General features: G+C 39.5%; 1 protein-coding gene across 1 annotated transcript in view; it reads left to right on the top strand.

Moving 5' to 3' along the window:
- Positions 1–16,802, top strand: part of CFAP54 (cilia and flagella associated protein 54) — a 99,170-nt gene extending 82,368 nt beyond the window's left edge. The window contains 19 exon segments of the mRNA XM_033161388.1: positions 201–358; positions 862–1,047; positions 3,309–3,435; positions 4,206–4,361; positions 4,566–4,674; positions 5,569–5,609; positions 5,612–5,679; positions 6,868–6,960; positions 7,942–8,083; positions 9,753–9,828; positions 9,830–9,933; positions 10,787–10,995; positions 11,320–11,502; positions 12,120–12,156; positions 12,159–12,225; positions 12,625–12,659; positions 12,662–12,777; positions 15,404–15,481; positions 16,518–16,802. Coding sequence (XP_033017279.1) covers positions 201–358; positions 862–1,047; positions 3,309–3,435; positions 4,206–4,361; positions 4,566–4,674; positions 5,569–5,609; positions 5,612–5,679; positions 6,868–6,960; positions 7,942–8,083; positions 9,753–9,828; positions 9,830–9,933; positions 10,787–10,995; positions 11,320–11,502; positions 12,120–12,156; positions 12,159–12,225; positions 12,625–12,659; positions 12,662–12,777; positions 15,404–15,481; positions 16,518–16,637 — 2,105 coding nt within the window. The 3' untranslated portion in view covers positions 16,638–16,802.
- Positions 16,803–21,258: the final 4,456 nt, after the last annotated feature.

The following is a 21,258-nucleotide window of genomic DNA, read 5'->3' as shown; positions in this document are numbered from 1 at the left end:
GCTCACAGGATATTGATTATATTTGTCAATATCTTTGATTAAAAAAACAATAGATGCTAATATGCATGCTTGAAATGTTATATTATTAACGTATTAATATTCCATTATCATTTGTCAATATTACGATAATGGAAAATTGTATGTACTGCTGTTTGGGAAAATAATGTGTGTACTGATGGATGTATTTCTACTTATTTGAGAAAATGAATTGAAGGAGTGCTCATGTCTGATTGGTGAAGTACAAATGGAAGCGGAGGAATTCAATGATGTTGAGACACTTGCCGAAATTACAATGCAAGCTGTTATGCTTGGCCTGCAAGAAGGAAAACCAGTGGCTGACATTAAGTGTTGTTTACAGGTTTGGACTCAAAAACTGAATTGTGAACTCTTTCTTAGTAAAATTGGTGTGAAAAACATTAATTCTGATACAATTCATGGATTTATTTTAGCTAAGTGTCTTGATATAAAGTGTGGTGTCCAACTAATTGTTATTCAGAATAGACCCATTGAAAGTAATAAACATGACTAAGTTAGATCCATAGAGTTTTTTATTTTATTTTTTTGCATTTTTCCATTCCACATTTGTTTCTTTTGCTGTGTCATCTAGTTTTCTTACCACCTCTTTTAAACATCTAGTACAACATATAATAGAATAGTAGGTATCTGTTACAACCATAGAACATCTCTAGTCACATCCTATCATATGAATGCTTCCCAGCCTATCTTTCCTTGACATCCTAGATTTTCATTTCATTTTGCTGCATCTCCTTGGTTTGTGTTTCCTCCCCTTTTTGAGAAACATTTGAGAAACATTCCTCTAGACTGTAACTGCACATGAATGTATTTGTTATGTTTTTATAGAATATAATCAGGTTACTTGAAGAAAAGACTCTGATTTCTCCACCAGCTTCTTTAACACTAGTGCAGAGTATGCTTCTGCTGACTGACATAATGAAAACACAAGCAGGGGAGGATTCAGATAATCAGACATCTAAAACTGATCAAATGGATGTATTAACTATGGCACACACAATTGTTGTCCAACAGGTGAGTGCATTCTGATGATTTAATGCTAGTTTAAATCTGTCTTAGAGTTTACTGTCTTATTATGTTGTGAAGGTATACACAACATGCTGAAGTTCTAGGGGTAAAAAGAACAACTCCGGGTGTGTTTAGTGCCACACTATGTGTGATATTAAATGTGAGATGGGTGTTGGTTATTCAGTGGGATCAGAGTATGTGTGAGAGGGAATTTAACTCTTTCTTCCCTTGCTATAGTTCTGAGGAAAATCCCAATGAAGGATTTCCTCTTTCCCAATGGAAATATTTGATTCATTAGGATGACAGCAGGTGAGAAATGAATTAAATTTCTACACCATGCATGCACATTAGATACAAGATGCATTTAGTGTCAGGTGTAGCTTGGCTCTTAAAATGTGATCATGTAGGAAGCAATGTCAAATGCCATGGGGCAAAGAATGGAGTCAGTTTTGACTAAGCTTCCTGGGATTTAATAGGCTCAGTTTAGATGAGAGAATGCTGCTATTGGTATGAATCCAACATTTGTGGATCCCAGCTGTTCCCTTCAGAAAGCAGGCTTGCAGTCATTGCTCATCAGCTGATAGGCAGTGAATTCAAGCCTGTTGGATTGGCTATATCACTGAGCTTCCTGTGGGAAAGCAGGCTTGAAGTCACTATCAACTGATGGGTGGTGACAAGCTTGCTGATCAGCAACACTTCAAAGCACCAGCCAGGACTCTTTGCAAGCCCTGTGAGGTCCCAACAATCTTCATTTCACATCATTGTCCAGTTTGTTGCATAGGATTCTCCACCCTGACTTAAATCCATATTCCTTTACTAGCTTGCAATGAACTGCCATAGACTGGCTGGATGCAGAAGAGTCAGGGGCGTAGCAAGGTAAATTGGTACCTGGGGGCAATTTTTTTTTTGTCACCGTCCCCCAGGCATGGGAAGGTCAGGTGGTACCCGGTGCGGAAAATTTCTTGTCAACCCGCCCATTGATTCCCCCCCCCCCGCAAAAATGGTTTTACATTATTTCATATTTTCTTACAAAGGAATAATAACAAGTAATTTAAAAAACCTTTTATTTATATCCCACCCTCCCCGGCCAAAGTCGGGCTCAGGGTAGCTAACATCAGATACATAACATTGGTATAAAATCAAACAATAATTAAATTACCTCCTAAAAACATCTCAAAATCAAATTAAAGTCTAATTAGATGGCTTTCCACAGGGTTAGGGTTGGGAACAGTAAGTGTTCTCTGAACTGAAATTTCAGCCTTCATGACGTAACAGCCAAGTGAACAGCTATTTTGGTGGAGGAGGGTCAAGATATTAACCGATATGCATGAAATTTCATATATAGCTATATAATCCCTAGTATAGTAAGATAAGACCTTCGGAGCAGGCATTTTCAAAAAAAATATTCATTTTTTTTCAATTCCCCCCCCAATTCCCCCCCCCCAAAATTGTTCCTTGATAATTTGTCACCCCCTCCACTATGGAACACGGGGCGGACCACTCCCCTTGCTACGCCCCTGAGAAGAGTAGTGGGGGGCATCAGCTGTGGAACTCCCATGGAAGAAGACTCAGAGCCAGGGGACTAGTGATGGGATGGCAATGAGTAGGCAGAGGGGGAAGAAGGGGCAGACTGGGAGGAGGAGGTGTCGGAAGCTGAAGAGGTAACAGGGTTTAGTGAGCAGGAAGAGTCTGTGGCAGAGAGCAGTCCAGAATCAGAGGCAGAAGTGGGGGCTGGAGAGGAGGTGGGCCAGGAGGCAGAGATGAGGCAGGCTGCTGAAGAGGCCAGGGGGTCTCCCTCTCCTGGGGGAGACCAGCCCCCCTACCACCTGATCTCTCAGAACCAGAAGAAGTAAGAAGAGGGTGCAGCAAAGAAAGGCAAGACGAAGTCTCAGATTGCTTGGGAAGAACCTGGTGGAGGAGGAGACTTAGGGAACTGTGGGAAGGTGGAGACCTTCAGTCCTCATAACTGCCTCCTTGGGGCAAGATCTACTGGGGAGAGTTGCTGTGCTCACTAGGCCTGGCCTCCTGAGCTGACTTTTTCTTTGAATAAAGAGTTAACTTCTCTGATGCTATGTGAGTTACTGCCGACCTGCTCCTGACACCGATTCCTGACATGAATGGAGCATTTGCTCCAGCAGCACAATCCTTAATAACTCTGAAATCTCTTGAATCCAAAAGATCTAATAACAGTGATAGTTGCAGGGATCTGTTTGTATAAGAGTAATGGGAGTAGCAAATTTTCATTACTAAATCACACTTTTCAACAGTTATATATTTTGGGACAATTACTTGAAAAACCTACAGCTGATCCTACAATGACAACTCTACTAGAGCCTTTGAAAAATATATACCTGCCACATATCAGATTACTGGCAAAAGTCAAACTGAGAATTGGTAAGGAAATTTAAGTGTCTTACAAAACATTTTATTGTTTATAAAGCACATCTGATACCCAAGTACTACAATATATTTCAGTTATGTTAATTACAACTTTAAATACATAAATATTTTTGCTGGAATCTGTAATGGAAAGATACTAAAAATATAAATTGTAAAGCAACAGTTTAAACTATAGTTATTGTTGGCTATATTCAAATAATTAGACTAGGTTAGGAATATATACAGTTCTGTGTTTGTTGGCTGTCACAGTTTAGGACAGGCTTCCTCAACCTCAGTCCTCCAGATGTTTTTGGTCTACAACTCCCATGATCCCTAGCTAGTAGGACCAGTGGTCAGGGATGGTGGGAATTGTAGTCTCAAAACATCTGGAAGGCCAAGGTTGAGGAAGCCTGATCTAGGATGTCTAGGATTATTGCTCTTCAAATGAGAAATTGTAGTAGGGTTATTGGTTTGTTTCCATCTAAATATTGCACTTATTATAACTTGCCTTTTTAGCTGCCTTGCATATGCTCACATATAAAACTATAAATATATCTGCAGTCAATTTAGTGCTAATCATGTGAGATATCTCAAAATATTGAGATATATAGTGACATTCACAGCATGTTTAATTTGGGTTGTCAGCTACCAGGACATATTTTTTTGTCTATTTTTTTAACAAAGAAAAGGAAATGTATTTTATTTTTCACAATATTTTATTTTTTGTTCTTCATTGGTAACACTTTCTTGCAAGCATTTCTTGATTTCTGTTTCTTGATTTCTAGCACATACATTGACTCTAGAATTATCTTGCATGTCTAAACCACAATCTGAGTTCCAGTGGGTAAAAGCCCTCCGGCATACAGAAATAGCACTGGACCTATGTGCTGCTTCAGTGAGACGAGAGCTTGATCTGGAAGCAGAACTTCTTTTTCGGAAAGGTACCTGGCAGCTCATATCCCCACAGTATTCCCATTCCTGTGTTGTGCGCATTGTACCTAGGGGCCTCAGAGAGCATTATATTGTTCTTTTTAAAAACACCCCCCCCCCATACCTTCATATGCCATCTGGTTGCAAAACATTGCTATTGAGCATTTTCTGCATTAGCTTGTCAGAATAATTTGTGTGTGTTTTTTTCTAATTAGGGAAGATAGAACGACAAATTGATTGTATGGGTGTTAATAAATCAACAATAGCTGTTGAGAGTTTGCTGGATGCCATAAAGTTAAGTCTTGGTAGTTACCAAAATTTTGGGTAAGCAACTGTTCAAATTCTTTACCTGTGTGTTTCGAATTGGTGTCTTTATTGTCCTTTCCGTAAAATAAAGGCTAACAGATATCCCACCACCCTCCCCATTCTTACTTAGAAGCCAGGCCTCTTATTTATTTTATAAAATTTACATATCACTTGATTGTAGGAAAAAACCCTCAAAGTGGTTTCAACAGTACTTACTCCCAAGTAAGGATGCCTAGGACGAATGCTTTTTCCCCCTACAGTGCGACTTGTAAATGTGTTCTGATTCACCAGCTCTGATGCACACCTGGAGCCCTTATGTGCATTGCTGAGCTGTGGTCTCAGAGAAGCATGTGTTTTTTTAAAGTTGTTGGTTAATGATCTGAATGTCTGGATATCCCACCAAACACACAGACAATTTCCCAACATAGCAAGGGTACATCTTTAAGTGCTTGGCATGCTATGTGTAAATCTAAGGAAGGTTTATGCATGAACTAAATGGAATGTAAGGTACAATCCTATACATGTTTCTTGGACGTAAGGGTGTGTACACACAGCAGCTTAAAGTGGATTTCACGCATCACAGGTGTGCATTTATTTTTTGTCATCCATGTGCCACTGTCCTCATCCAAGTGGCAGTCCTCACTTGCCCTCCTTTTATTTGGATTTTCCTAATCCACTGATAATGCAGTAAAGAGGGGGGGAAATCCAACATAAGATTGCATTTACTGTAGTGTGGGTACATTGAAGTGCATTGTGTGGGTGTTTCCCCTGCATTGTGGTGACATGCAAAATGCCATGCCCCGGCTTCCATTTGCTTGTTGCCAGAGCACAACCTAGCAGCCACTTTGTTTCTATAATGGTTTGTGTAAAGTTATGTTACAAGCTTTGTGAGCTTGTTTGTTTGCTTTGCAGATTGATAAGAAAAGCATACATGGAGGTAGCATTGCTGTATTTTATTTAATTACAAACAAGGAGGAATCTCCAACTTCTGGTTCACTGAAGGGAAGAACATTTAAACCAAGGGTATGTACCATTTGTCTTAGATTAAAGGCATGTGCATACAGTAGCTTTAGTTCACAAAAAATGCCTGAACATGGCCACTGACAGCGCTCTAACCATATCCAAGTAAATCCTATTGAATTTAATGAGGCTTGTTCCCAGGTCAGTGGGGATAGATCAAGCTTTTGCATTAATTTGTCATACGTTTATTCCCAATGAACTATGACAGCTATGTTGACTCCTGCAATCTTTTGGTTTTCTTGTTTAGTTTAGCAATCAGATCTATTGAATCACTACTGTATATCCAAACACCAATGAAGTACTTGTGTGGTTATACCAGCCCTTTATTATAACAACTGTTTCCTTATTATGTGTAAAATTGTGGTAAAAACAGTCTCAAAACAATGAAAGACTGTTTAAATTCCTGAACACTGAAGGACCTCTCCAGTCTTGGGTCCCCCCAGTAATATACCATAAATTAAGCAACTAAGTCAAATGTTTCAGCTTTGATTCTCTGTAGCTAGTGTTGTAGTTTTCTCATATTATATATGGGAACAACCACCTTTGCTTTTTGTCTTCATTCATTTTAGCATTCTTGTTGTCATGTTTTTCTGAACAAAGAAACTGATACCGTCTTCTTTGAGCATATATCACTCCTATCTCCCCTTATTTCTCACTGTCATCACAAAATAAATAACCGGATCATAAAGTACTGTAATACTTCTATTCTGCAGGTGCACATATTTAGACTTGGCATGCCATTTACTCTACCTGCTTGTCTTTTTTTAATGCACAAATTTTAAGGGGCCAGGTGTATTAGAGGAAATCCCAGGAGGTGTAGCTTTTCATGCAAATAGAGAAATCCCTCTTCTTCACAATTATTAATGATGCAGGAGTTCTGTCCTCTTTTGCATGTGGCTGCTGTACCAAGTTTATACCTCCAAAACAAGCCATCAAAATACCTATTTCATTCAAGATAGACTGCAGTGTAAGATCTTATATCCACTTACCTGGAAGTAATTCCCATTGCACTCATTGGGGTTTACTTTGGAGTCAACATGCATAGGACAGCACCATAAAGAAATAAGAACTATTTTTTCTTCATGACCTTCCAGAATTTTTTTACAGTATATTGTGTTGTTTAAAAATGCTTTTCCATAATATATTGATTCCCTCCCCCCAAAACTAAATTGGAACTTGTGTTAAATTTAGGCTGTCAGCAGACACCGTGTTAGTTCGGAGGAAATTACAGCCCTGGAAATGTACAGGGTGCAGGCCTGGATTGCAATACGAGCTGCTGCACAGGTTTGGGGCTTATGTTTGTAATCTTAATTATATTTCTTTAATAATTATTAATTTGACCTCCGGCAGAGAAAAAAACCAAACATTCTATAGTTTACATTATAGGAAGGAAGAACGATAGGGTGATGATGGCAACACCTAACAATTTTCAGTGTAATACTCTGTTCTTTCAATATTAGTCAATATCTTTTGTATTTTTGGAACATGGCAAAAACTTGAGCAAGAGCAACAATTAATTTCAGTAATATGACCATTAATGCTGATTTCAAAGTGTAATTATGAATGAGGGGACTTCAATTTTAAGTATCTCATGGCTCCTTGGAAGGGAGGATAAATGTGACTGAGTTCAGTTTAAAGGTGGATCTCCTTAATTCTCAGCAATTCCTCAAAATTTGCACTTTTCTGAATTTTGAAATGCAGTTCTCCAGCCAAGCAATGAGTAGAAAAATGCACATACTAAGGTAAAGTGCATATAAAAATCAATTTATTCATGAAAATAACAGGGAACCCAGAAGCAGATATTTCCCATACCTAGAATGCCATAAGACTCTGGCAGTAATGGAAATAGTTGTTAGCAGATTAATACACTGTATGGGCCTATATTGAGAGATTTTATTTGCGTGCAAATGTACCTAGGAGGTTAAAGGCACTAAAGAAGGAACAAAATCACCCTACAGTTGCATTGTTTTTGGTTAGGTGCCTTATATGTATGCACGCCTGTCTGTCATGTAGTTAGGCACCTGTGCAATGTAGGAAGATATGTCTGATTCAAAATTGCTTGTATAATAATTAAATTATCAGTGACAGTGATATAGCATAAGTCAAAATAACATATAACATTTCTACAGATATATATATATATATATATATGTATGTATGTATGTATGTATGTATTTACTTTTACTGCTAATTTTCTGATTTACAGTTTTAAAGCTAGTACATATTACAATGAGTTAAATCTGATCAAATACATCTTGATTCTAGGTCAGTGAAGCTATTCTGACTTCACAGCAATTAATTGGAAAGAAGCCTGTTAAATTGTATCAAATGAGACAGAGAGCACAACAAAACATGCCGGAATTTGCTCTGCTGGACCTCAGTTCTTCCTACAAGGACTTTTTGACTGGTATTTGTCTGTTAGCCTTGTGTTATTCTACAGAATGTATGTTACTGAGTGACTGAAAAAAGCCATACGAAGATGGCAAATTTGGCAGGCGTATTTTTAAAATAGCTACTTTAATATACGGTATACCACAAGCACAGCACCTGCACAAAAAGGGACCACCATACTCCGTAAGACATTAAGTATGAGTTATCATACAAAAGTGAGGTACAGATGCCAAAATAAATAGCAGAACTGTTTTTTTCTCTCCCTCTAGATGAGCACACAGGCATCACACCAGGCTGCTGCAAAATGTCTCTCCAACCTGCCCCCTCTGTTTAATCGGGGACCAAGCAAAGGAGGCAGGCTGGACAGTAATGTGGGAGACAATGTCCCAGAATGGGCAGATGTGTTTCCTATGTGCATGCCATGTGGCAACATGGTACTGTTAAGCCAAGCGATAGTTACTGAGTCAATCAGCTCACCACCCATATCTCAGGTTGTGAGGTATAGAGTACTACAGTATATGGCAGTGAAGTGTCAAGGTGTGTAATGTGTAAATCAGTGCCTAGCTACCAACTACTGTTGAGTGCTTTTGTGCCTCTTTTGGCACAGCATCCTGTGCCCTAATCTGTGATTGATCCGATATGGTTGGTGAAGAAGAGAGGCTGAGCTCTGGCTGCGGTCCCACTTAAATGCAGTGGGAATGTCCTTGCCAACTGAGCCGGTTGGTCAGTTGGGCAGGGCACCGCACCCAGAGTCCGGCCAATAGTGCCAGGGGATGGCAGCATCCCCTGTGCACGTGCAGGGGCCGTGATCACTGCAACCCCTCTCCTCCTAAGGGCGGAAGGGGCTTTCATACATTAGTGCCTTTTAGTTCTATTTCTGGTTTCAGCTGGAGTTAGGAGAAGGAATAAAACAATCCCAGTATAGGGGTTGAAATGAACACACAGCTGAGTAGAGTTTGACACAGAGAGAGCATGAGCAAACAAATATCTGTTCCAAGACATGTGCAGACTGGATTAAAGTAATCAGCTGGAACATAGATTACCAAATCACTTATTATAAGGGAAAGCAAAAAGTTATCAGGGTCATTAGCCAATGGAAGAAAATTAATTAGGGGTTTCATTATGTTTTGATGCATTCCTACAGGTAACTGGACCATACAAATCCCTCATTGGTTAGGAGTGCTATTACATTGCACACTGTAGTAATTATAGATTATCAAACTTCAGAAAAGATCTTAAGTACAATGGGTATATAATATAAATAAAACAAAGCAAATGATAAATTTTCTAATTTTCAACTGGTTTAAAATATGGGATTGTTATAAAAGGCTAATACCAAATATTTCACCACTTAAAATTGGTATTAGACTTCGAAATAGATATTGATCATGGTGTTAAAATTTGAAGGGAAACCAGATTCTCCCCCTACATATATCTTTGTATTGAAGTATTTAGAGGATTTTTGTTCCATGCACACTGATTGCACTTTTATTAATTAAGTAATAATCAACACTAAACCCACAATAGCTAGAAATGTCTTGATGGGGCTCCATTGTCTTACAGTTGGTTTCAGTTTATTTTATGCTAAACTGTGCACAATGTGGAACTTAAAAAACAACTAATTGATGTCAGTTTTTGTATATTATTGAGAGCTAGAATTGTGTGACATGTATTTTGCTTTCCAGAAGGATAGGATGTTTGCTTCAAAGTTCCCGTGATGACTTTGCCACATGAAGATAGAGCAGAAAGTGATGAGCTGAAAGTGCTCCTCCTGAAGACTTCAGTGCAAATTGAAGATACCCTGGGTCCATGTAATTCGCTACAATACTTACTTAACCAGACACTTGAACTTGAGCCCCATGCTTGGTAGGAAGTATTTCTTTTTAGGAAGGCTATTGTCTTAGATAGTGTGCTGTGCACAGACAACTGTTTTTTTCTGGAATTATTTCTGTATTGCTTTTATCATAGTATTTTAAAAAAAATATTTATATTTTATTGAAAATTTTCAGTGGAACAATAAAGTGAAAGAAAAAGGCACTTATAATACAATGCAATATGTAGCTATATAAGTAATGCTATTATTCCAATGTGTATACAATTGCTTTTCTGTCACCCTACATCCGTCTCTTGAATATTATACAGTGTAATGGTTGGAGGGGCATCTCGGTCTACCCCTGATGTAGACACTACTGAAGTAGGTGGACCAATGGTCTCAATCAGGGTAAGGCAGCTTCTTATGTTCCTATAAGAAAAAGTATGCCTGGTCCCACCCCAAACGTGAGTATTCTTAAAATGCCTGGAGTGTGGAACAGTTCCCTTATTAAAGGTCCCAGAAAGCCTGGTGCCTAGCCTGCCAGTAACCATATTAATTTCGTAACCAATCTATATGACAAACTTTTTCACTGGAGTTCGTTAGTACGAACTAGTGATATCTGAAATGTCCTGGTTCAGAAAACAATGAATAGTAGTGGCAGTGGTGGTTGCTGCATATAGCAGTATGGATGTTTGAGACATACAGAAATGAACATGGCTTGCTTGTTTGACATCATTTGGTCCACAGCTTAAGAAAGAAAATGATGCAGAGTGGAGAAATTATTATTGCAGAGAGATAAAAATGATACCATGAATATAAGATCATGATTCGTGTTGTTTAGAGTTTATAATGTGTGTGTATTATGAATTGGAGTAGAAATAGTCATGAATTATCTTCTCGTCCCAGCTGTTCCAAAAGCAGGTGCAGGCTTATTTGCTAAAGAAGATGTGCTGTTCACTTCAGTGTTTGACACAACAGTTACCCTGCGCTTAGCAGAATTGCATTCATTCTTAAAAATCTATCTGCTTATATATTCTGGCTGCTGCCTTCAAGAACCTCCGAAACAGCTATATGGTTTTGAAAAACCTTGCTATAGTATGACTGTGCTTGGAAAGGTAATTTGTTAATAGTACTTAAAATATATTTTAAGCATTTACTTTCTGTATTTATGGCCCCTTCCCATGAAATATTAAAGGCGTCTTACAATCAAAATAATGCAGAATAATAAAAACCATGAGTGATTACCAACATTGGTGATACTCAGAACAGGCCCATTCATTTACCTGCCATGAGGAAAGCTCTTCAGAAATCAGACGTATTGTGGAATTTTTGCTTGGCTTCTTCTGACTAAACAAATGTGTATCGTCTTTCAAATAAGTTTTATATTGGGGGGACAACTTGAACAAAGATAAACTTATGCTTAATTATTATAATTTTAGTCACTCTCAGGAGCACTGTTACCAAAAAGACAAACATCATGGAAATTACCTGCCAACCTTGCTTGTAGCTCTGAGATGGACATTCATTCAGACAACAAGGCAACCAGTACTCCCATCAGGGAACTCTGTGTGCAGTGGTACCTTCCATCTTTGGAAAGGTCATTGAAAGAAGGGGAAACTATGGTAAGATTACAAAATTGTGATCTCTTTGAACATAAAGCATGAACTCCTTACGTGGAGTCAAGTAAGGCTGTGGGTTGTGCCTGATGCTGCATTCCTTTCTAATTAAATCAAACACTGATTGATTTAGAATAAAAATACAAAAAAGCTAAACCAATTTAAGTAAATGTGGATTCTTTCGTTATCTCATCCCCTTGGTTAAGGATTGGTCTTCTGCTGAATTAGTTATATAGTATACCCAACACAGGAAAATACTTCTAGCAGACTGTTAAGCAAATCAAACTGTTCACACTCTCACAAGGATCCAAGGCCTATGTAGAAAGGTGTGTCTTAAGCAACCTACAGAACTAAAGTAGAGAAGATGTTAGATGCAGGGGGCTTCATAAGTTAGATAATGTTTCTACATTCTGTTATTCAGCCAGAAGTATAGCAAAGCAATCTGCAGGGTGGAAAATTAGGTACCAATTCTACAAATACATTTTCTTTAGTTTTTAGCTTACAAACATATAGTTTGTCCATCTATGGACTAATCTAAATGTCATTTCTACAAGGATAATAAACATATCGAGGTGTTATTTCTACACCTATTTGTATTATATATTTTTCCTTCCTTTGTGTAGGTTTTGTTTATCTATGCTTATAATACAAAAGCAGTCAAATTACCAACATCAAGTCTTTCAATTCAGCCAATGTGTATTGTGGTTATTTGTGGATCCCACTGAACAGGTAACTTAATTTATTAATTTTGCTGCATGTTATATTGTATGTGAAAGAACATGTTTTTGTGCATGCTCTGGGTAGTTTGTGTTAAAATATTGCCTTCCTCTTATTCTCCTCCAAAACCTTCCCCTTCTCCTTTTATTCTCCTGCTTCTGAGTGAGCAGTGAGCAAAAGGTCCAGTCCATGCCTTCTGGATTGTTTGTCATCAGCTCTCTTCCCCCCCCCCCATTTATGTCAACCAGTGCCATACAAAAACACTGCTGTGCTTCTGCATAAATGGAAGCAAAGAAAATCATCTTAGTAAAGAAATTATTTTTATTACCCAAGGAAGTATATTTTACTTTGTACCTATACAGTATTGATAGTGCAGTTGTATTGTGTTAACAACATTCTTTTTTCTTTTAGTGTTATTGCTGTACGTGAAAAGCTGTCTGATCTGAGCTACAAATTGAAATGTTAATGCAAACCGTGAAGACTTCTCAGTTAGAAAGTGAAACAGAGAGACATTCAAGTTCAGTGAAAACTGTGGCAAAGGTGCCACTTGATGAAAAAACCAGGGTATATAAAAATTGATAATTCAGGAAGCACTCCTACAACAATTAATGGGTGTGGCAGTTATTTGGATTTGTGATGCTGTGAAGTTATGAAGAGTAACTGCACATGGCAATTGCAATAACTTCCATTCACTACAAGGCAGAATTGTAGGGACGCGGGTGGCGCTGTGAGTTAAACCACAGAGCCTAGGGCTTGCCAATCAGATGTTTGGCGGTTCGTATCCCCATTACAGAGTGAGCTCCCATTGCTCGGTCCCTGCTCCTGCCAACCTAGCAGTTCGAAAGCACGTCAAGTGCAAGTAGATAAATGGGTACCGCTCTGTAGGAAGGTAAACGGCATTTCCGTGCGCTGCTCTGGTTTCGCCAGAAGCGGCTTAGTCATGCTGGCCACATGACCCGAAAGCTGTACAACCGGCTCCCTCGCGAGATGATCACCACAGTCCCAGAGGTCTCCGCGACTGGACCTAATGGTCAGGGGTCCCTTTACCTTACCATACATTTAACCATCGTCCATTTGCTTCTTCCTTTTCTGTAGGGAATTGCTAAAACATATAATACAGGCAATATGCTACATTTCCAAAGTCCCCCATACTTGGGAGTAACCCTGATGTGAGCACTATGTTTTAAGAGACCATTAGTCTTTCTGACAAAGGCAGCTAAACTAATGATTGTTAGAAAGCAACATAGTTGCTGAAAACTACTTCAGAAGAGGTTGTTCCTAAGATGCTTGCCCTATTCAGGGTAAAATTACATGTAACATTAAAGGCATGCCTGCCTCACATGCTTTGGATTACCCATATTTTTTCTTTATAAAAAGCACCTGTCTGCTCCCTGATCTGGATAAGAACTGTGATGTGGTGAGGGGACATTCTGACTGTCTTCCAGAGGGCATTCCACATCCTTTGGGATGGTGCCTCCTACTGGAGCTTCTACTCATTTTCTTATCCGATGGATCCTTATTTCATTAGAAGCTTTTGTGATATACTTTGGACACATCCACACCAAATATTTAAGCACATAGCTTCCCCCAGCGAATCCTGGGAACTGTAGTTAAGGATGCTGGGAATTGTAGCTCTGTGGGTGCTTTGAAAAGCCAAGCATACAGTTCCTACCAGATCACTCCTATCTGCGTGCTTGTTGAAATGGTAAAAGAACGCTTAAAAGGTTCGTGAGGCAGAACTTACCTTTGCAGAATGCTAATCCTCTAGACATTATTGGGATAGCACCTCTCACTGGAACTCATAGGCAGAGCCAAACAATCTGCCATTGTCAGATCAGTTCCTGGTGCAACAGACTTCTCCAGGACCCTTTCCCTCCGCAGGAGCTTATGGGAAATGGTTTTTAATTTTTTGTCAGCCATAATTCTTAGACTTTTTGTTAGCAAGACCATATTCAGTTTTGTTTAAAAAATTAGAGAGACAAGTCTAGAAATTTCCTTGTGATCTGTTTGCGATAACATCAGTGGAGTGAAGTGTTGCCAGTACAGTTGCTGTGTGATGAATGCCAAGAAAAAAGTAGACATTTATTTTCAAAGTAGGAGACATTTATCATGTGACACTTTTTCTTCAATATCTATTTTAATAAATGATTAATGATGCATGTGGTGGCATTTTACCTGATGGATATTGTGACAGCACAGACAACAAGTCACTGCTTTCATTATTGAAAAGCTGTTTTTTGAGTGGCTTGGATAACAATATTTCAACCAATCATATAGTGTAGTAGGTCTAAATGGCAGATAGCACTGCTTTTAAAGGACCATTTTGATTCTTTATGGAGTGTCACACATATTTTCACCCATAACTAAATAATCCTAGTATCTGAATAGGATGCACTAAGAATTTGGCTGGTGATTTGACACTGAAGCAGTGTAACCATAGGGCTCTTCAGACTGTCTTCCTGTCACTATATCCATGCAAATATTTGGGACTGAGTTGCCAGTTTATATGTACAATCCTTTAAATATAAGTTGATGATTCCACAGCAGCATTAGATTTCACAGTCTAACTTGCATTTTGGCCATAATTTGGATCTGGCCAGTGACCCATGTAGTCCAACATCCTGGTCTTACAATACCTATTGTACGCCCATGGAAATCCTGCAAGCAGGGCCTGAGCACAACAGCACTATTGGCCTTTGCCTAATAAAACCATCTGGCCTTTTAAACTGTTTCTGTGGGTTTATTGTTTGGGAGAGCATGAATTCATAGCAGTGGAGCATGAGGTTTGCAGTTTGCCTTCCAATTCAGTTTGGGAGGCAGAGAATAATCACAGACCTTTGCTCTTCAGCTGAAAGTGATTTCACTCAGCATGGTGAGGAGCACCATTTATAGCAAAATATGGGCCCTGCCAGGCATCTCCTGGTTTGCTTTTGTTATTCTGTTTGAAAAGAGGAAAGTTTGCTTCCCTATCTAGGTTTTGCTGCTGTTCCTGTTGAATACTTTAAAAGTCCTTGAGGTTTTTTCCCAACTATTCAACAGGACACCAGATAAACCTAGTGTTTTCAACATTAGCCATGCATGATGGTGACTGTGTTTGTACATAATTATATAAAAAATAAGAATCTACCAGATATAATAGATTAAATGCATACAATATAATATTTATATTCTCCCACTTTGCTACAATTAGGAAATGGTCAAACAGTGTTTCTCTGAAATAAGAGCCTTGTTGTCTGTTGACCCGCATGAGCCACCACCACTCACAGAGGTATGTTGTTCAGATTTAAAAAACAAAACAAACATTTTTTCAAATGCAAACATCTTCCACATAATTTTTTCCACTGGTATCAGTTTTTATGAATACATATGTCACATTCAATTCAATTTGCTGCTGCCTTTGTTGAGTGCAGCCAGATCACCATTGGCTCCTATTCTTTGCTCTCTCCTCAGGTCTTTATGTAGTTACATTGCCTTGTCCCTTCTTGCCTTGTTGTTTTTTTTCCTCGTTACTTGCTCCCTCTGCTCTGCTGGTCCATGAGCCCTTTCTCATTTCTTTCTCTCTTCATCTCTTCCTGCTAAAATTCAGAGCCTTCCCTAGGTGGGAAGTAGATAGCCGGGAAAGACTTGGTGGCAAGCTTTTATTACTTTCGTTTTCCGCACGGGGTGGAGATTGCAGGGAAGCCCCTTTCTCTATTGCTAAGGCAATGCTGCCTCAGATTGCTTCACTTTTTCTTCCTCTTCAACAGCTACCATCCTTGGCCATTTTTAGTCCCTCCGGCTCACCTGAGAGTCAGTGTATTGCATCACACTTTGCATGCACATGGCACAATGCTCTCAATGGTGGATTTCATGCCTCCTTCAGCCTTTGTGCCTTTTCACCCCACTGGCCACAAAGCCTCATCTAAATGGCACCATTTGGACTCCACAATGGAGGAGAGCCTCCAGTAAAAACCACAAGTTCCTGCAACAGCACGAGTTATCCAAGGAGACTAGAAGGGCTCGATATATGAGAGAAAATACTGCCCTCAGACCCCAATCAGGATAGGGGCCCCATTGGACATGTATGGTCGGAGCATAGAGCAGGCACAAGTCCTTAATGGCTTCTCATCATGCCTCAGGTCACACTATTAGTCCCTCTCAGTGCTTTTTTTTTTCTTGAAAAAAAAAATGCACTGGTTCCTCTCATTCCTCAGAATGATTAAATTCAGTGTGACTTGCTCTAGCTGTAGTTTATATAGGATTTTCAGCTTAATTCTATTAAGATTTTGTGGTTTATTCCGTGTTTGTGCTTTCCTCTTTTGCAGATCCCATTTGACATCACTTTACCCATCAATAAGAATTTAAGGAAATTATTTGAGCCAGCTAATGGGTGTGTGATAATTGCAGGAAATGTTTTCAACTGGATAGTGTCTCTGCTCGCTTGAGTAAACATTGCGGAGTACTTTGTCATTCATTCAACCTATGAAGAGTTGACCGTTTAAGAGTAATATGCTGTCATACTGAAACCAATTGTAAATTCCCTATTGCATGAGACAAAGAATTGTCCTCTATTCTTCGCTGGAATTGATAAAATATTTGAGGCAGTTGTAATAAACATACATTGCTGTTCTTTTTGACTTCTAAGTACAGTAGTAGTATTCTATGTTCAATTTAATTTCCTATGTAAACTTTTTGGTTTAAAATATTTAAATTTACACCTCCACAACTGATTTCTGTTTCATTTTTGGTTGTTCTTCAAATAGAAAATTAGATTTTTTTGCTTCTGTATTTTTCCAGACTTTATATCCTCTCCATAGTTGGAGCAGTTAGTATTCCTTCTCTTAAAGCTACATAGTAAGTTAAATGTAGGCTTTATATTTTGTGTTAACTGCTTAGAAGTAAGTAATATTATTGAAACCAGAAATGATTTCTTACATGAGCTTCTGGGATTTGAAGACATTTTTTCAGTGAATGCTACCTTTCAGTAGAGGTTGTTGCTTTTCATTGCAGGCTTCCATGATGAACAGCAAGTTGATTGTTATTCATGAATGTTCAGGCGCTACTGATATAATGCAAGCTTTTTATTGTGCTATGCCTGAGCTGTACTCTGGCTATTGGGGTTTTTGGTCCAGGTGTATCTATCAACTCCCCCCCCTTGTAATTCAGTAGTACATCCAACTATCAGTTCAAGTCTAAACTAACCAACATGGTAGTCCTAAATGCTTTACTTGCTTTCAAATCCCAGTGGTTCCACCATACCTGTAGGTATTGCTAAGAGTAAGATGTTTAAAAATACTGAATACAAAGATATTAAAAATTATTTTAAAATCATGCTTGTATTTTAGCTTGTCACTTTCACTTTTGATGGTATTTATTTTGCAAGTTAGAAATGTATAAATGGTCTCCACAGTCCTTTCTTTTGTGTGCTGTAGATGGGCATTACAGATCTTGGCATGCTTGAAGTGGGCAAGGCGAAAACACACACCCTCCCATTCAAATACACTCACAGCTCTCTCTCTAAACACACACACACACACTTTCCCCCTTCTTACCTTGTCTTCCTGTGCGCAGGGAGGTAACAAAGTTAACTGGTGATGTAGGAAGAAATCTGTTCCTTCATGGACAGCTCGCTGCAGAATGAGACATGTGAGGGGGTATGACCTAGTGGGGAGCATGGCTTAAGGAGAGTGCCCAGAGCTGGGTTAAGTTTAGTACGCCAGATAAAGTCCATGGGCTGGAGTTTCCCATGCTTACTGTAGTTACTGCAGCAGTGGCTGCATAGGGAAGAAAGTGACATATCCAGCCTATAGACACTCAGCACAGCTTTTGGGGAGGGTGGTAAGAATGTATAAGGACTCCCCCAATCCTGTCTCCTTTTCTCATAATACATACTAGAACCTTCATCCAGTGAAGCTGACAATTGGAAGATTCAGAATAGATTAATAGATAGTGAACTATCAACCCAAATACCTAAGACAAGTAACAAGGGGCTTAGTTCTCTCTCTAGTTAAAAGATGAATGAAATTCCCTTTTTCTGGTGCTCTCCAAAAATACCTCCAGCAAAAGGGAAGAAAAACATTGCATATTTGGTTCAAAGATAAAAAGCACAGCAGAATAAAGACCCACTCCCCTTTTTGAGAAGGATTTTTCAAGAGATGTTTATGTATCATAAGCAAAAAGGCACAAGCAAGTTTTTAAAGCACTTTGAAGTTCTGCTTGAGGCATAGTAGGCATCTTAATTAAAATGAATAACACAGTTTGAAAACCAGATTAAAGGATATATTAGTAATTAAATTAAAATCTGTTTTAGAATCACTGGCTTTGCACAACAATCAGCACGGTGTATATCATGGCAATTAAAATAAACATTTAATATGACACTTGCCACATTTTAAAATAGCTTTTAAGATATTTCTAATAAAGAATTTTCAACACCTCTTAACACAGCTGAAAAATAGTAAGGATGAGACTTTGATACTGCTGTAACCATAGCAACTGAAGCAAACACCATAGCAAACATCTTGAGATTAAGAATTTGTTTCAAGTTCTAGAAGGATACACTGAAAAAAGTACTACTATAAGGAAGTTGGCGAAAAGCAAGTTCTTAGGCAACAATTCAAAATAAACTATGAGTTTGAAACGAAATAATTTTCAAAATATATTTTCATGTTTTATTAATTATCTACAATTCATGATTTGTTAAATTACATGTCTGATGAACTTTTCAAATTGAATTTGAGAAATATCTTATAAATTAGGGCTGCAGAAAATAATTGACAAGCTCAGTTGGAAATCACAAAGTGAGTCAATTCATGTCTAGATGCAGATGCACAAATTACCTGCCAGAGAAGTGGCCAACAGGCCTCCTGTATACCTTTCCCCCAATTCCTCTGCCACCAAGATTTTTTTTTTCCTTTTCAGCTTATGAGGAATTCCATCATCACAGCTAAATTCATATGCCACCCACCCACCTCATAGCACACTTATATACATTGATCTAGCGAAGGGAGAAATACAAGCTGCAGAGGAATTCCTAAGCTAGCCTATGCAAAATGGCATGGCCAAGCTGGGGTCCAGTGGGTCAGTGCATCTGGCTGTTAACCAGTAGGTTGGTGTTTTGAGCCCACCCATGGAACAGCTGTGGGCAGGACTGATGCATTGCAGGGGACGACTCAATAACCTTGGGGTCCCTTCCAACTCTACAATTCTATGATTAAGAAACAATACAGGACCACTGAAGACCATTGGCAATGAAACAGACTGTCCTTCCCCACCCCACCCCAACTTGTGAACAGAGACTGGGGATTTGGAAGGTTGCCAGGATACTTGGATGAGAGGTGACAGGAAAATAAGTGCTTTAGCAAGGTGTGCTGGGAAGAAAGCGTGAGAAGAGAGATCCATCCCTCCTTCGGCAGGCACAGTAAAATTCCTAGTTCCAGATGGCTTAGGACAAGTATCAGCAACAACATCCGTTCACACATTACAAACATAAGGTTAATCCGCCACAGTTTAAGAGGCTCCAGAAGGCCTCCGGGACACTGCTGCGTGATGCTGCTATGAGTGCTTGGGAAGACCGCTCCCCTCCTCTCGGCCAACTCCATCGGGCCTACACTCACCACCACATCTTAAGAGGAGCTGAGAAGGGCAGCCTCGGCTCTTGCTCTGTAAGGTACTAGTGTTTTGTATATTTTTACATTGCTATGTAGCCAAAGCAAATTCCAAGTATGTTGGAAAATGTACTTGCCAATAAATTATTCCTATTGCTAAATTATTCCTATTCCTATCTGTTTTCAGCAGATGTAGTTTTGAATTCTGCAGCAAATTCTTACACCTAAATAGAATAAAAAACCCTGCTCTCTATCCCACCTAGTCCAGCATTCTGTCTCCAGACCACTGATGCCTGTGAGAAGTTCAGAAGCAGGACCTGAATGCAACAGCCCTCTCCTCACCGCGATTCCTAGCAACTGGTATTCAGAAGTGTAACTGGCTAGTAGCTACAAATAGCCCAATCCTTCATGAATTTTTCTTATCTTTTAATGTGATCCAACTTGGCGTCCATCACTATGGAGGCCTGCTCAATCATTTTTGTTGCACATATATAAATCACATTAAATTCAGTTAACTCTCATTATCATGATTTTCTTGGGAGAAAAGCAATGACAAACCTAGACAGCATCTTAAAAAGCAAAGACATCACCCTGCCGACAAAGGTCCGTATAGTTAAAGCTATGGTTTTCCCAGTAGTAATGTACGGAAGTGAGAGCTGGCCATCAAGAAGGCTGATCGCTGAAGAATTGATGCTTTTGAATTATGGTGCTGGAGGAGACTCTTGAGAGTCCATGGACTGCAAGAAGATCAAACCTATCCATTCTCAAGGAAATCAGCCCTGAGTGCTCACTGGAAGGACAGATCCTGAAGTTGAGGCTCCAGTACTTTGGCCACCTCATGAGAAGAGAAGACTCCCTGGAAAAGACCCTGATGTTGGGAAAGATGGAGGGCACAAGGAGAAGGGGACGACAGAGGATGAGATGGTTGGACAGTGTTCTCGAAGCTACTAACATGAGTTTGGCCAAACTGCGGGAGGCAGTGAAGGATAGGCATGCCTGGCGTGCTCTGGTCCATGGGGTCACGAAGAGTCGGACTCGACTGAACGACTGAACACAACAATCATGATGGATCTTTTCACCAACATGAAACGGTTATAAAATGTTAATATCATATGGCATGAACTTTTGGTATTCTCCTGTTAGCACGTCAGAAGAGCACATTCGAGCAGTCCAGCTGCTTTCCACGAAGTATCCAGGGAGCAAACCCAGGCCAAGCCACCCTGCTGGTCACACAACGCCCCTTTTCAAACATCGGGAGGAAACGACAGACAACAAACACACTCCGCGTGACCTCACCAACTTCGTTGGCCGACTGTTCGGTTTGAATGGAAGCCCCGCCCACTCTTCCTCTCTCCTCCCCTCTCCTTCAACCAGGGAACGCGAACGCGCCTCCTTCTCTCTTTTGTCCCCCATCGCTGCCGTAAACGAAATTCGCTTACCGGCGGGGGAGGGGAGGGAG

The sequence above is a fragment of the Lacerta agilis genome, chromosome 10 (genome assembly GCF_009819535.1).
Source record: "Lacerta agilis isolate rLacAgi1 chromosome 10, rLacAgi1.pri, whole genome shotgun sequence".
NCBI classification, from domain to species: Eukaryota; Metazoa; Chordata; class Lepidosauria; order Squamata; family Lacertidae; genus Lacerta; species Lacerta agilis.
The sequence above is the reverse complement of the archived record's forward strand: the minus strand, read 5'-3'. Positions and strand labels throughout refer to the sequence as shown.